The sequence below is a fragment of the Fulmarus glacialis genome, unplaced genomic scaffold (genome assembly GCF_000690835.1).
Source record: "Fulmarus glacialis isolate BGI_N327 unplaced genomic scaffold, ASM69083v1 scaffold11954, whole genome shotgun sequence".
NCBI classification, from domain to species: domain Eukaryota; kingdom Metazoa; phylum Chordata; class Aves; order Procellariiformes; family Procellariidae; genus Fulmarus; species Fulmarus glacialis.
The window spans coordinates 67,476-80,870 of record NW_009208761.1 but is presented as its reverse complement, the minus strand read 5'-3'; the positions used below and the strand labels follow the sequence as shown (position 1 = coordinate 80,870).

The window sequence follows — 13,395 nt, the reverse complement described above, 5'->3', positions numbered from 1 at the left end:
GACCCCGTCCCGCCGCCTGGCCCCGCGGTCCCCGGCGCGCAGCCGCCATGCCGTGGCCTTTCTCGGAGTCCATCAAGAAGAGGGCCTGCAGGTACCTGCTGCAGAGATACCTGGGCCACTTCTTGCAGGAGAAGCTCAGCCTGGAGCAGCTCAGCCTGGATCTCTACCAGGGCACGGGCTCCTTGACGCAGGTCCCTCTGGATAAGTGGGTAAGAGCCGGCGCTTCACCCCCTCGGCTCCTGCTGTGTCTGAGGAACCAGCTGATTCCCTGCCCCCGGCTGCCACCCACTTTATTTTCAGTACGCAGCCTCCTTTATGTAAAAAGTTACAGCCATAATTAGCATTTCGTCCAGAGAACTCTTCTCTGATATGTGAGCACTTTAAAACAAAAAAAAAAAAAAACAGACTGGGGAGTTTTATCCGATTTGTTTAGCCACGCTTTGGTTTCATTATTTTTAATTATGAGAAAGGAAACAAAAAGAAGGTAATAGTGCTGGTATTTCAGGGAGAAGGAGCTAGTGTAGCCCAAACTACTAGAAATTGCTGCTGTAGTTACTGAGGAGCATGTTTACTGACTACTACTAGAGATGATAAAAACATAAAACAGTATCTGTGCTTTGTCTTCATCTTGGAAGCATCTTAGTTCTTATTGACAGCGTTATGCTGAGCTTAGTCCATGTAGATCTCTAAAAATTGTTCTCTAGTCTTGCAATGGTGAAAGTACTTGTTGACAAATGGAAAGCTGTCTTTAGCTGGAGTTTGCTTAGCAGGTGAGCTGTCACGCTTTGAACCAGCTGGAGGTTTTTTCAGTCCTGGGATGTATGTCTTTATATATATATGTGTGTGTGTATCTGTCTATACACACACGTATGCATACTTCCAGCCTACTGTAGTAATCTAAAGGTCTGTGTTTGTAATATTTCGTAAAGTTTCTTGGGTTAATTACCAATGTTACTGAATTCTACCTGCCAGTCAAGTGACTGTCATGAGGAGCCTTAAGCACTGCTGTGCGTCAGTCATTGACTTCCAGGGTAGCTTAGATGATGAACTAGGAACACAGGCTTATTGCTGTATAAAGTACTTTCAAAACACATTTTTACTATACTATGTTTTGGTATTAGGCCATGCTGGGTGCATTTTAAAATACTTGTGAATATGTGATGTTTTCAAATAATGCTTTTCCAGTTGTTTGTGTGAAAATGTGTTTGAAAGTGGCAGGAGACAGACGTTTGCAGAAATGCTCAATATTACCAGTGTTTTAGTGTGGGTTTTTTTGTTGTTTGCTTGTTTATTTTCTTCTTTTCTTTTCTGGCTGTATCTGCAGCTTGTTTTCTGTGGCAGGCAGTAAGGCTGTCTCGCTTTAATTGAATTATTATGCCCTCTAGTGGGTATCACAGCACTCTTCACTAGTCAAAGTGACATTATTTAAAAAGCAAATACTTTGAAACAGCAGCAGTTATAGACCAGTACTATATGAACAGTTAATTAAGTGTACACAGTGATTAAATGTATATACAATAATGCTTAGGTTATCTTCCCCATTTGTAGATCAGCGTTTTCCTTTTTGGCTTGTAAACAATGACATGTTTGAGGTTCTCTGCACGTGACTTTCTCATGTATGACAGATTGCAAAAACAGATGTCACGGAGGTACTATAGCTCTTTTTTTATCCCCCTAGTCATTGTAAGCTTATTTTCTATGAATCACCAGGATGACTGTATTTTTACACACTATCTTATCCATTTTTGTGGATATTTATGTTCATCTTAACATTGTAGATATTTTAGCCAATATTGCACATGTTTATTGATTATAGAAATATGTAGGAATACCCAGTGATATTAGCATAACCCCTTTGCCTCTTGGGACCTGGACTGTTTAGAAAAATCAAAATGTAACCCATGATGTTTGTACGTGAATTTTAACACACATCAAATAGTACTTTCGCTACTAGAATTACTGTGATTCCAGCTGGAGACTTCCAGTCAAAAACGTGGGAACAAGTCCTGATGTGAAGGCTGTGCTTCAGTTTTAAAACTTCACTTGGAACGCTCTAATTGCTACTGGCTTGTTTATGAAGTAATTTAGCTATAAGGATACTTGAATTTTTTTACTTTTAGATAGTAAATTTCTATTTCAAAGTAATAAGGAAGGTACTAAAATACACTAATTTTCGTTGCCATTTATGTAGGTAGCAAAAAGACATCTGAGATCAGATTTATTCACAGTAGCTTTTGGTAACTAGCTTCCTATACTTCCTGCTGTAGCAAATCATTTTGTAATGGTTCAAGTAATTTAAATGAATCTGTGATATTTTCAAATATGGTTTTCGTGCCAAATTATTATTTTTGCCTTATCTTATGCTATTGCCACTTGATAATTCTTACATTTAATTCTTAGTTGATTAATTGATTCTTAAATAGTTTCCTGATAGAACTGTTACAGGTTCTGTTTCTTTAAAGTTGGTGTTTTTTTCTGCTGCTTGAGTGGACTTTGGAACAGAAACTAGAAAAGCCGAACATGCAAGCAAACAAAATTCTAAAAGCAAAGTTATTAAGACCATAAGCAGAGCAACAAGTTAACATGATGGGGAAAATTGCACCTGGAGACATAAAAATGAAAAATGTCATTTTCTGAAGACTTCTTGGTTAATTTTTACTTTTAAATTATTATATATAATTAGAACAACATTTTAAATATAATTAAAATGGAAAGCAACTTTTAAATCCTTATTTTTTAAAAAACTTTTGGTGTTTTGATGTCGGATTTGTGCATTTTCTTAGGTAAAATCAGTGGTCCTGTTCAATACAGGAAGGTCAAACACACACTTTTTTTGCCAGTTGAAGATTATGTTCTAATATTACAACCACAGCCTTTAGTACGGTTTTGTATGTATTAGAAAGTTGCACTCACTGAATTTGTTATGTGATTTAGATTGTTTCTTATTTTATTAAAGCAGCCTAGATAGTTCTTGTTCAATATTTTCAGTTTTAACTAAATTTTTGAATGGTGGCACAAACAGGGATTTGCATTTTTTTTTAACATAAATGCGAAGAATATGTTTCTTCTGAAAATAGGCTCTTTGGACTCTCTATGGATATAATGAGAGTTATATAACGCAACAATTGAGTCTTTTCTGAGGATTGTGGAAAACTTAAAAAATCCTAAGTTACTTTTTCAGAGCTGGTGTTTCATTTTTCTCATCAGTTACACTTACTCTGTATGATGCTGAGGGCAACTTGATTGTTGATATTTATGTTCATCTTAACATTGTAGATATTTTAGCCAATATTGTACATGTTTATAGATTATAATGTCACTATAAAGGAGTGGAACAGTTTCTGTAGAATATTGGTCTGCCCGCTGAGCTTCGATTTTTAAATTAGCGATGAACATTGAACACATTAAAATATGATTTAGAAACGGCAACTATGTTATACAGCAAGAGTTGATTATTTGGTTCCATTGCTCCGGTGTCACAGAGAAAGGTAAAATGAACATTACATTGAAATTACATGCTAGTGAAATACACTTGCCAAGAAACCAGGTACTTTTTGCGTTTTTACTGTCAGCCTGTTTTCAGCTTTCTTCAAGTGTTGCCAGAGAAAGAACAGATTAACTTGTGTCAGTACTGTAGTATTTATAACAGTAAGATACCAAAATTTTTTGGTGTAGTGCAAAAATACAGGTTATACAGCTACCACAGAGAAATCTGTATTATGCTGAAAGCTAAGTAATTAATGTGAAACAAATTATGATGGAATCAAAATACTTGAAAGTGGCCAGTTTATTGTCTTTCTGAGTACAATTCTTTTTCTGGCGGCCTCAATATGTTTTATTTGTGATATTCAAAATTACGGATGTGTTGTTTTTTTTTTAATTATTATTTTTATTTTATTCTCCTCTTCTAGTGTCTTAATGAGATCCTGGAGTCTGCAGACGCACCTCTGGAAGTCACAGATGGATTTATCCAATCAATTTCTTTATCTGTTCCATGGGGGTCGTTGCTGCAGGATAACTGTGCGTTAGAAGTAAAAGGATTAGAGATGGTCTTCAGGCCAAGACCAAGGCTTGGTAGGCTTATTTTTTAATTTTTGAAAAAGAGATTCTTTACAGTTTTTCAGAGGCAAAAGGCTACTTAAGGCAACTGACTTGCTTTAGTCAGTTCTTAGTCTTGTTTAAAGTGCCATTTAATTTACATACATTAATGATGGAGAATGTAATAAAAAAGAAACTGTCAGGTGTTCGTCAGTTGGTTGTCAAGTGTTTCTCAATTGGTTGTTGTTCTGTTAAATAACTTAAAATGTTTATGATGTTCCTACTGTTGTATGTCTTCCAAACTGTTTCAGACATATTGAAGTGAAAATAATACTGTGTGGAAGGGAGTTTTTGTTAGCTAGGTTTTTTGGGTGTTGTATGCCAAGTGCTCTTAGTCAGCATTAGTAACTGGCTATTAGGTGGCAGTAAGGTAACACGATAGTGTAAGACTATGAGGAGGGTTACAGCAAGGTTCTGGCTTTCTTCGGCAACTTTAGGGTCAAAGATGCATCTTCTTGTGTATTTGGAGAACAACTAATATATTTTACTTGCTATCGCAGTCTGAAATAATGACTTTTAAGTACTCTAAATACTTACTACCTTTGATTATAATGCTGAGGGTATCATCTGAGCTCTTCTAGCTTGTCTGTATCCATATGAATCTAGCTGATCTATACACTGTACTGGTAATATAATTTCACTAACTATCAAACCTCCATAAATTCTGTTAAGATGTGTTATAGTGTGTGTAGGACCTTTAGTGCATTTTTAGTGTGTGGAAAATTTTGAATGAGTGTCTGAAGGATCTTAATTTGTTTTCATTTTTATAGTGTAGAGAAGGTGGAAGGAAATATTTCTTTAAATGCATCATAAAGAAGAGAAAAAAATGCATAAACCCTATGTTCCATCTTTTGCAAGTTACCTTAAGTAACTTGCTTATATATACTCTACATTTCATTCTTATTTGTTTAACTGCAACTAAATTTTGAGCTATCTTGCTTTCTGATGTATTGCTTTGAAAGAATAGTAGTATTAGGAGCAAGCTTTATTTATTCACGGTAGTAGAGTAGGCTAGGGGTGCACAGAAGAAGGAAGCGGGGGACGTTCGGAGTGAGCGGCTGTGCGGTGCTTAGTTGCCGGCTGGGGTTAACCCACAACAGTCGCAACTAAGCCCCACACAGCCGCTTGCTCACTCCCCCCCGGTGGGATGGGGGAAAGGATCAGAAAGGTAAAAGTGAGAAAACTCATAGGTTCAGATAAAGACAGTTTAATAGGTAAAGCAAAAGCTGCACGTGCAAGCAAAGCGAAACAAGGAATTCATTCACTACTTCCCACCGGCAGGCAGGTGTTCAGCCATCTCCAGGAAAGCAGGGCTCCATCACGCCTAACGGTTACTTGGGAAAACAAACGCCATCACTCCAAACATCCCCCCTTCCTTCTTCTTCCCCCAGCTTTATACGCTGAGCATGACATTATATGGTGTGCGATATCCCTTTGGTCAGTTGGGGTCAGCTGTCCCAGCTATGTCCCCTCCCAACTTCTTGTGCCCGCCCCCCCCAGCCTACTAGCTGGTGGGGTGGTGTGAGAAGCAGAGAAGGCCTTGACTCTGTCTAAGCACTGCTCAGCAGTAACGAAACATCCCTGTGTTATCAACACTGTTTCCAGCACAAATCCACAACATAGCCCCATACTAGCCACTGTGAAGAAAATTAACTCTATCCCAGCTAAAACCAGCACATCTAGTTTTATAGTATTTGCTCACAATGGGCTTGGCATTAGCTGATAGGAATTCACTGTCAATTAAGTTAATCTGGCTGCTAAAAAACCTGTTCACCTTAATAAGTGCTGTGCTCTCAGATTTTATTATGTTCTCCTTATGATGTCAGGTCTGTGTTAGACATCTAAAATGTGTTCTAATATGCTAGGATAACATCTTAAACCTTGTTTAGTCTTTCCCCATCTAAGATATGTTTCAAATGGAATAAGAAACCTTAAAATAATTCTTAATAAAAAAGAGTTAATTCCTTGATTTCATTTTGCCGACTATGCCTGCAAAATCATACCAATATAATAAAAGTACTTGAGAAACCATTCACTTAAACCAGTACTGAAGATTGGCTACACTAAATCCTTGTTTTATCTTGTTTATATTGCGTTTTCAAATACTAGACTCTTACCAATGCAATCTAAATAGAGTAAAGTAATTTTAAAGTAGTGAAGTGTATAAAGAGAGATTGTAACTAGATTTGTTTTTAAGTATGACTTTTTACTAATCTGTTGAAACTCTTTTCTGGATATGCTGAATGCATTATTTCATTTTGTGTTTGTTGTTTCAAAATGTTCAGAGTCAAATTTATTAAGACTTCTCTTACTCCACAGCATCTGGGTCTGAGCCTATGTATTGGTCGAGTTTTATGACCAGTAGTATGCAGCTTGCAAAAGAGTGTCTTAGCCAAAAATTGACAGATGAACAAGGAGAAGGGTCCCAGCCTTTTGAAGGACTTGAGAAATTTGCAGAAACTATTGAAACAGGTATGAATTAATTATTGAGATCTGAATGAACATCTGAGATTAAATCAGTTTATGTTGTTTCTCAGTTTTACAAAATGGCATCTCATTTGCCATAACTTGTCCCACAAATTTTCACTTGTTACCTGTAAAATTTAAACAGGAAGGCAGGACAATTGATCTTGTTTTTGAGGGGGGGAAAGATACCCCATTTACTTACTAAAATACGTGTATACTTCCCTCAGTGGAGAGAATGAACCCTACTTCAGGGCAAATTGGTGTTTGTTTACACCAGAACAACTCCAGCTGAATCTGTGCTTGAGTGATTGGTGAGGTGCCTTAGTTTTGGAGGTTCCAATTTAGTTCATCACACAAACTTAGATTGTTAGTGGTGATGCTGTTGAGGGAGAAACAGAGAATGGCTTTTCAGCTATTACACAAAGCTGACCTGTTATGATATATGTATCTCAATAATTAGAGCGTGTTGTTAGAAGTACGTTATAAACTCTGTTTTTTGTTGTTGCTGGGTTTTTTTAAGTGGAAGAAACTAAGGGCTTATGATCACATTGTGCAGTGGAGAACCTCGTGCTGAAATGTCTGAGCTAAGGGGAATGTTTAAAATTGTATCTAGAAATAGAAGTATTCAGCCAAAGTAGCGTGGTGCTATAGCAATGTTTAGGAGTTCAGACATGGTGCACAATGAAGCTTTCTTTGAGGACCATCCATGCTGAGCCATAGAACAACTCGGTCTGGGTTGTCACTTGCTCAAATATTTGTGCATTAAAGGTCCATTGCTTGGTATGGATGTACATATTAGACATTTAATAGGAGTTTACATTGTCACTTGATGTCTTGTTACATTGTTAAACTCAATTGATTATTTCCACTGAAGTAAATATTGAGAACTTTAAAATGGTCTTTCATTTTGTTTAATTGGTTATAAAAGTCATTGCTGAGTAACTTGACTTAAACGCTTGCATGGTATCTTTTTGTTTTCTCATTTAAGTTCTAAGAAGAGTGAAAGTTACCTTTTTAGATACTGTTTTGCGAATAGAACATGTCCCAGAAAACTCTAAAAGTGGAACTGCACTTGAAATCAGAATCGAAAGGTAAAGATTTTTTTTTTTTAAATCTGTATTTTTTTTTTTTTTCCCCTAAGGTACTTCTTGCCATTTCCTGTACAATATATTTTACCCATGCACACATGTTTAAGCTAAAGATACTTAACTATCAAATTAGAAGAGTTCTAGAGTGGTCTAAGTTAATGACCACTTGTACAATTAATGAATACCGTTTCTCAGGTGTTCAACAGTCAATGGATATTATTGGCAAATCAGGCCATCTCTTACGCAAAGGGGTTTTAATATCTTAACAGTTCCTTTTGTGTATTGAAGACACATTAAATATTTTCAGAAAGAAAGATACAGTCCGGAAAAAAATTAAACTGGAAGATTTTAGGTCCTCTGTGAGCTTTCAGAAGAACGCACGTATATTCTGTAATTACTTTGAACTTGAATACTGTACATGATCTTCAGGTATTTTTTTCTGACCTATAGGATCGTAATCATACTTTCTTGCAAAATGTTGAAATTATTACCCAATAAAACTGATTCTTACTGAGAAATGTTAATGAAATATATTTGGTTTTAAACATTTATAAGCTTCAGGTTGTTACGTTCAATTCAGGAGAGATGTCAGCAAAACTGTAACTATTTTTCTTATGTAAGTCCATTCCCAGAACAAACATCCTTTTCTGTACTTCAAAAACTAGATTGAAACAAACTGTTAAATAGCATGTTGTTTTGATGTTTGATACATTTTATTTATGGAAAGGTAGGTGTATTTTTCCACTGTAAATTCTATTATGTGGAGACTTGCATCTTTTTAAGAGTTTAGTGTTTATGCTGTCTCTCAGTATTATAATGTAAGAAATTTAATTTCACAGAAATTTTACAGGATTGGAGCCTATTCTCTCAATTTTCAACTTTCATTTTGACACACGATGTTACTTTCAAGTAGTACTTTTAGAGAACAGAAACATGTTAGATGGCAGACCTAAAAAAATTCAGATTCTGAAGCAAGAATCGTGTGTGTCCTAATGAAAACGTATGCATTGAAGTGTTGGGTGGACTCCTTCACTTTGTGGTCAGATTAGACATAAGTACTAAGATAATACAGTAGGATATATTCACTGGAAGCATGTCACAATTGTCCTGTGGTGTCCTGTAGAAAATTGAAGATTTCCACCCATTCCCAGAGAGTGATGGTTTCTCCTTTCAGGACAATCAATGGCATTGTAAGTAGTATAGAGAGACCGTGTACAAACTTAGGGGCCAAATGGCACAATAAAGGTAAACATTTGCATGCACCTACTGTATTTATTTCCTTGCTTTTGTCTCCCAGAACTATGTACTGTGATGAAACTGCAGATGAGTGCTCTGGAATCAATGTACATCAGCCCACAGCTTTTGCTCACAAGTTACTGCAGCTCTCAGGTGTCTCTTTCTTCTGGGAAGAGTTTCCTGCATCAGCAAAGTCCTCCCCAGTGTGTTCAGCTACACAGCTGGTAAAATTAAATACATTTATGTAAGAATGTAAATTGATGGAAGGATAGCATATATTGTTTCACTCATATATTAGATTCATTCTGAAGGATATAGGAATTGAACTTTTACTTGAATCTGTGTTTGATAAGTTTCATAATCACTTTCTGTTGATTTTGAGGAGGGGGAAGGAAACAGACTTTAGGACTGAGTATAATTTAGGATATATTGTACTGGAATCTGATTGCAACTTTAATGTGTAGAAGTCCTCTACAATTCACTATTCTGTGGAAACTTGCTTCACTTTTTTGCAAAGGCCTAATATTTCACATTTTACATGCCTTGTTTCTTTCACAGTTATCAATACATGTTTGTAATGCCATTGTCAAACTTACATTTGTCTAAAATGATCATTTGTGTGATAAGTTTATTTGAAATGCTTGGTGTTGGTTTTTTTTTTTTTTTTTAATATATAAGAAATGGGATACATTCTTACTCCTTTCTCTGTAACATTTTAAGGCAACTGAACCAAAGCTTTCACCTAGCTGGAATCCAAAAATCATTTATGAGCCACATCCGCAATTAACAAGAAACTTGCCAGAAATTACTCCTTCTGACCCTGTACAGATCAGTAAGCTGATTGGTAGAATGGAGTTGAGCCTAACATTAAAGCAAAATGAAGTACTTCCTGGAGCTAAGGTTAGTCATGCTTTCCTGGTCTTTAGCTAAATTAATAGTTATGTAGGATTTTATTTTTTCAACTGCATACAAAAAATGGTGAGATTCTCAAGGGGACAGAATCCCCTTAGTTTTGTTTTAGATTTTCTGCGTTCAGAACCAATATATATGTCTAACAAGGCATCTTTACAGTGGCCAGACAAGTCAATAGCACACTGAAATCTGTTAAAAGAGAATTCCTGTATGTTAGAGAGACTGCATTTATCTAGTGGAGTAACTCCTGAGAAAGTTGTTTTGTTTTCATTAAACTCCTGCTGCTATTCATTTATCCTTTTTTCTTGTAGCACTGTGACTGACTTTGCCTATGTATGTGTGGAATGTTTAGCTGGTTGATTAAAATCACTTTGGTTTTAAAAGGGTATAATTTACTTCAACAATTATGAGTAAACCTTAAATGATTAATTAGGTTGTAGCATTGCAGCATTATAAAACTAACATGAACATTTCTACTTTGGAATTTTTAGATTAAAATTTATAGTAAATCAAATAATAATGCCATATTTAAATGCTACTAGTTAATATTTTATTTGACTTTTACATAAAGATACAGGAAGCAAAACAGTTGAAAATAAAGCCCTATTTTTGTTTAAAAAGTGTGAGTATATAAGTAAAGTTGTGTAAATATATTCCCCTTCTCTCCAATTTTAAAATTGGCTATTGACCTGTCTTGTATAGTGCGCTGTAATCTACAGAAAGCAGAAAGTTTCTACTGCAGTAGAAAAGTTTCTGATGTCCAGCAATTTCTAGTCAATCCTTATAACTTGTTTGTTCAGTCCTTGAAAAGTGAAATAACGTATTTCGTTTGGTGTGAAATAGAAAAATGCTAGCTATTTCAGAAGTATGAATAGTTAATGCAATTAACATCTTTAAATTAACTGATGTCCAAATGTTTCTAAAGATCAAAAATTTTCCACTTTTATATCATGAGTTGTATTTTAAGGTAGCCAGAAGAAAAATGACAAGGTCAGAGTTGAGAGTAATTTTTGTTTTATAGAAGTTGAATATAATAGACTGCAGAGCAGTAGCTTGAGAACAGGCAAAACGCTGTTTGTATGTTAAATAACAGCAACATCTGAGCTAGTGAATGAATGTAATACTACATGACAAAATTATAGAAGGACCTGTTTTTTGAATTATCAGGTAGAGTTCATGCAGATTGGAAAGAACATAGACACAGTATATTGCTTAGTCTAAAAGGTTAACTTTTTTTTTTTAAACTTTGGAAACTGAATTATGTTAGAACACCTTTGTTTAGAATAGCTGTTTCAAGCATGTAGACTACAAAATATGCTGTATAAGTTCATGTCAAGCATGACACACTTCAATAATTTCATTTTCTTTCAACTCTTCCCAAAGGATGGAAAAAATAATAGGAAACAGTATACAAAACTAATTGATCATTTATTTTCCCTGCTTAGGTAAATATTCCCTTAAGCTCTTTATGAGCAAAAGTATATTTTCATATAAATGCATTCCAGTGCATGCCTTTTTTTTTTTCCCCATGAGTGTGGTGGGTTGATCTTGGCCGGCTGTCATACAGCCATCCAGCTGCTCTCACTTGCACTCCTCAACAGGACAGGGGGAGATGATGTGATGAAAAAGCTCATGGATTGAGGTAAAGACAGGGAGACCAGTTAGCAGTTACTGTCACGGGCACAACAGACTCAACTTGGGGAAAATTAAGTGACTTTATTAGAATGGAGTTGGATGATGAGAAACAAACTAAAACACCTTCCCCTCACCCATTTTTCTTCCCAGGCTCAACTTCTTCATTCCCAACTCTTCTACCTCCTCACCGCCTTGAGCAGTGCAGGGGATGGGGAATTGAGGAGTTGCAGCCAGTTCGTAACAGTTCCTCTCTGCTGCTCCTTCCTCCTCATGCTTTTCCCCCGCTCCAATGTGGGTCCCTTGGGCTGCAGTCCTTCGCAAACTGCTTCTGTGTGGGTCCTCTCCATGGTCTACAGTCCAGCAGGATAAACCTGCTCCTGCATGGGTCCTCCATGCACCACGGTTCCTGACAGGAGAACCTGCTGCTGTGTGGGCTCCTCTCCATGGGCTGCAGCACCTGCCTGGAGCCTGCTCCTGTGTGGGCTCTCCACAGGCTACAGCTTCCTTCACCTGCTTCACCAGAGTGGGGTCTTCCATGGACTGCAGTGTGGATATTTGCTCTGGTGTGATCTCTTCCACAGGCTGCAGGGGAATATCTGCTCTGGCACCTAGAGCACCTTCTCTCCCTCCTTCTTCCCTGACCTTGGTGTTTGCAGGATTGTTTCTCTTGCTTCTTTTTTCCTCACTGCCCATGCAGTGCTTTGCCCTTTCTTAAACTTGTTTTCACAGAGGCACCACCAGCTTTGCTGATGGGCTCAGCTGTGTCCTGAGGTGGGTCCATTACAGGGCTGGCTGTGCCCAGCATGGGGCAGACCTGACCTCTTAGCACAGAGGCTGCCCCTGCAGCATACCCTCCTGCCAACACCTTGCCACCTACACCCAATACAATGAGTAATAATCATGAATGGACCAACGTCTGGAAGTACAGGATTCTAGAACTGAAAAATAAATCTGTACAAGTTCTTACCGTAAATTTAGCTTGAGCTGCTCTCAAAAGATAAGTGGCTTGCTTTGTTGTATACCATATCAAACCACTTAGACTTCTATAAACATCCCTCTCTAAAGAAAGTATATGAATTTATTCATCTCTATACTAAAGAGAAGTCCTGAAGAGAACCTTTACAGTTTTTAAGGTCTACTTTAGAAGGTGTTGACTTCAGTATTTTATAATTAGTACATAATACTAACTTTATATTATTGATTACTTATGGAATTACTAAAGAAGCAAAACAACTAGCAGGTTAATGGTATGCTTGAATTTTCCTGTTAGGTGATCGTGTATTTATTTTAAGCTAATAAATTGTCAATGACACACCTGCATTTATCCTGCCAAGCTACAGATTGGAAGCAATACACAATTACATTTCTAGCTGTTGTTGTGTAGAAAATGAAGATACTGCTGGAATGACTGTATCCTTTCCAGCATCAAAATCTATTATCAAAATAGTTGATTCAATACTTTTAAAGAAAAATTCCTTAAGTGTTCTTGAAATTTTTTTCTTTCTTTTTTTTTTTAGTTGGATGTAGATGGACAAATAGACTCTGTACATCTATTTCTGTCACCAAGGCAGGTGCATCTTCTATTGGACATGGTAGCAGCTATTGCTGGACCAGGCAAGTGAACATTCTGTAAATATTAAATATGTATTACGGTGGACGAAAAATAAACTTTGGAAGATAAACAAGTTTCCTCAGTGGAAAAAAAAAATTTGTGGTGGTAGATTATTATTAATTTCTATGTGATCTTAGCAAAATGTTTTGTAGCTGCTCTGAGTAGGACTATGATCAATTTACTGACTTCAGTTGCAAATTGTACATGCTGGTAATGAAAATCTAGGTAACAAATAAGGCTTGACAAGTGACTGTATAATTGGACAAGAGATGGGGAAAATGGTAGGTGGAGAAAATCAGGAGGCCAGAATAATTTTGGTTCTTGTAGCTTCTGTTTCACTAGAGAACG

The 13,395-nt window shown here is 36.6% G+C and overlaps 1 protein-coding gene across 1 annotated transcript in view; it reads left to right on the top strand.

Annotated features, from left to right (window-relative positions):
• The first annotated feature begins 47 nt into the window (after window positions 1-47).
• The window catches only part of ATG2B (autophagy related 2B), a 46,472-nt gene continuing 33,124 nt past the window's right edge, over window positions 48-13,395 (top strand). The window contains 7 exon segments of the mRNA XM_009576606.1: window positions 48-209; window positions 3,912-4,074; window positions 6,418-6,570; window positions 7,553-7,655; window positions 8,950-9,112; window positions 9,609-9,788; window positions 12,953-13,049. Of these exon segments, the coding sequence (XP_009574901.1) occupies window positions 48-209; window positions 3,912-4,074; window positions 6,418-6,570; window positions 7,553-7,655; window positions 8,950-9,112; window positions 9,609-9,788; window positions 12,953-13,049 (1,021 nt within the window).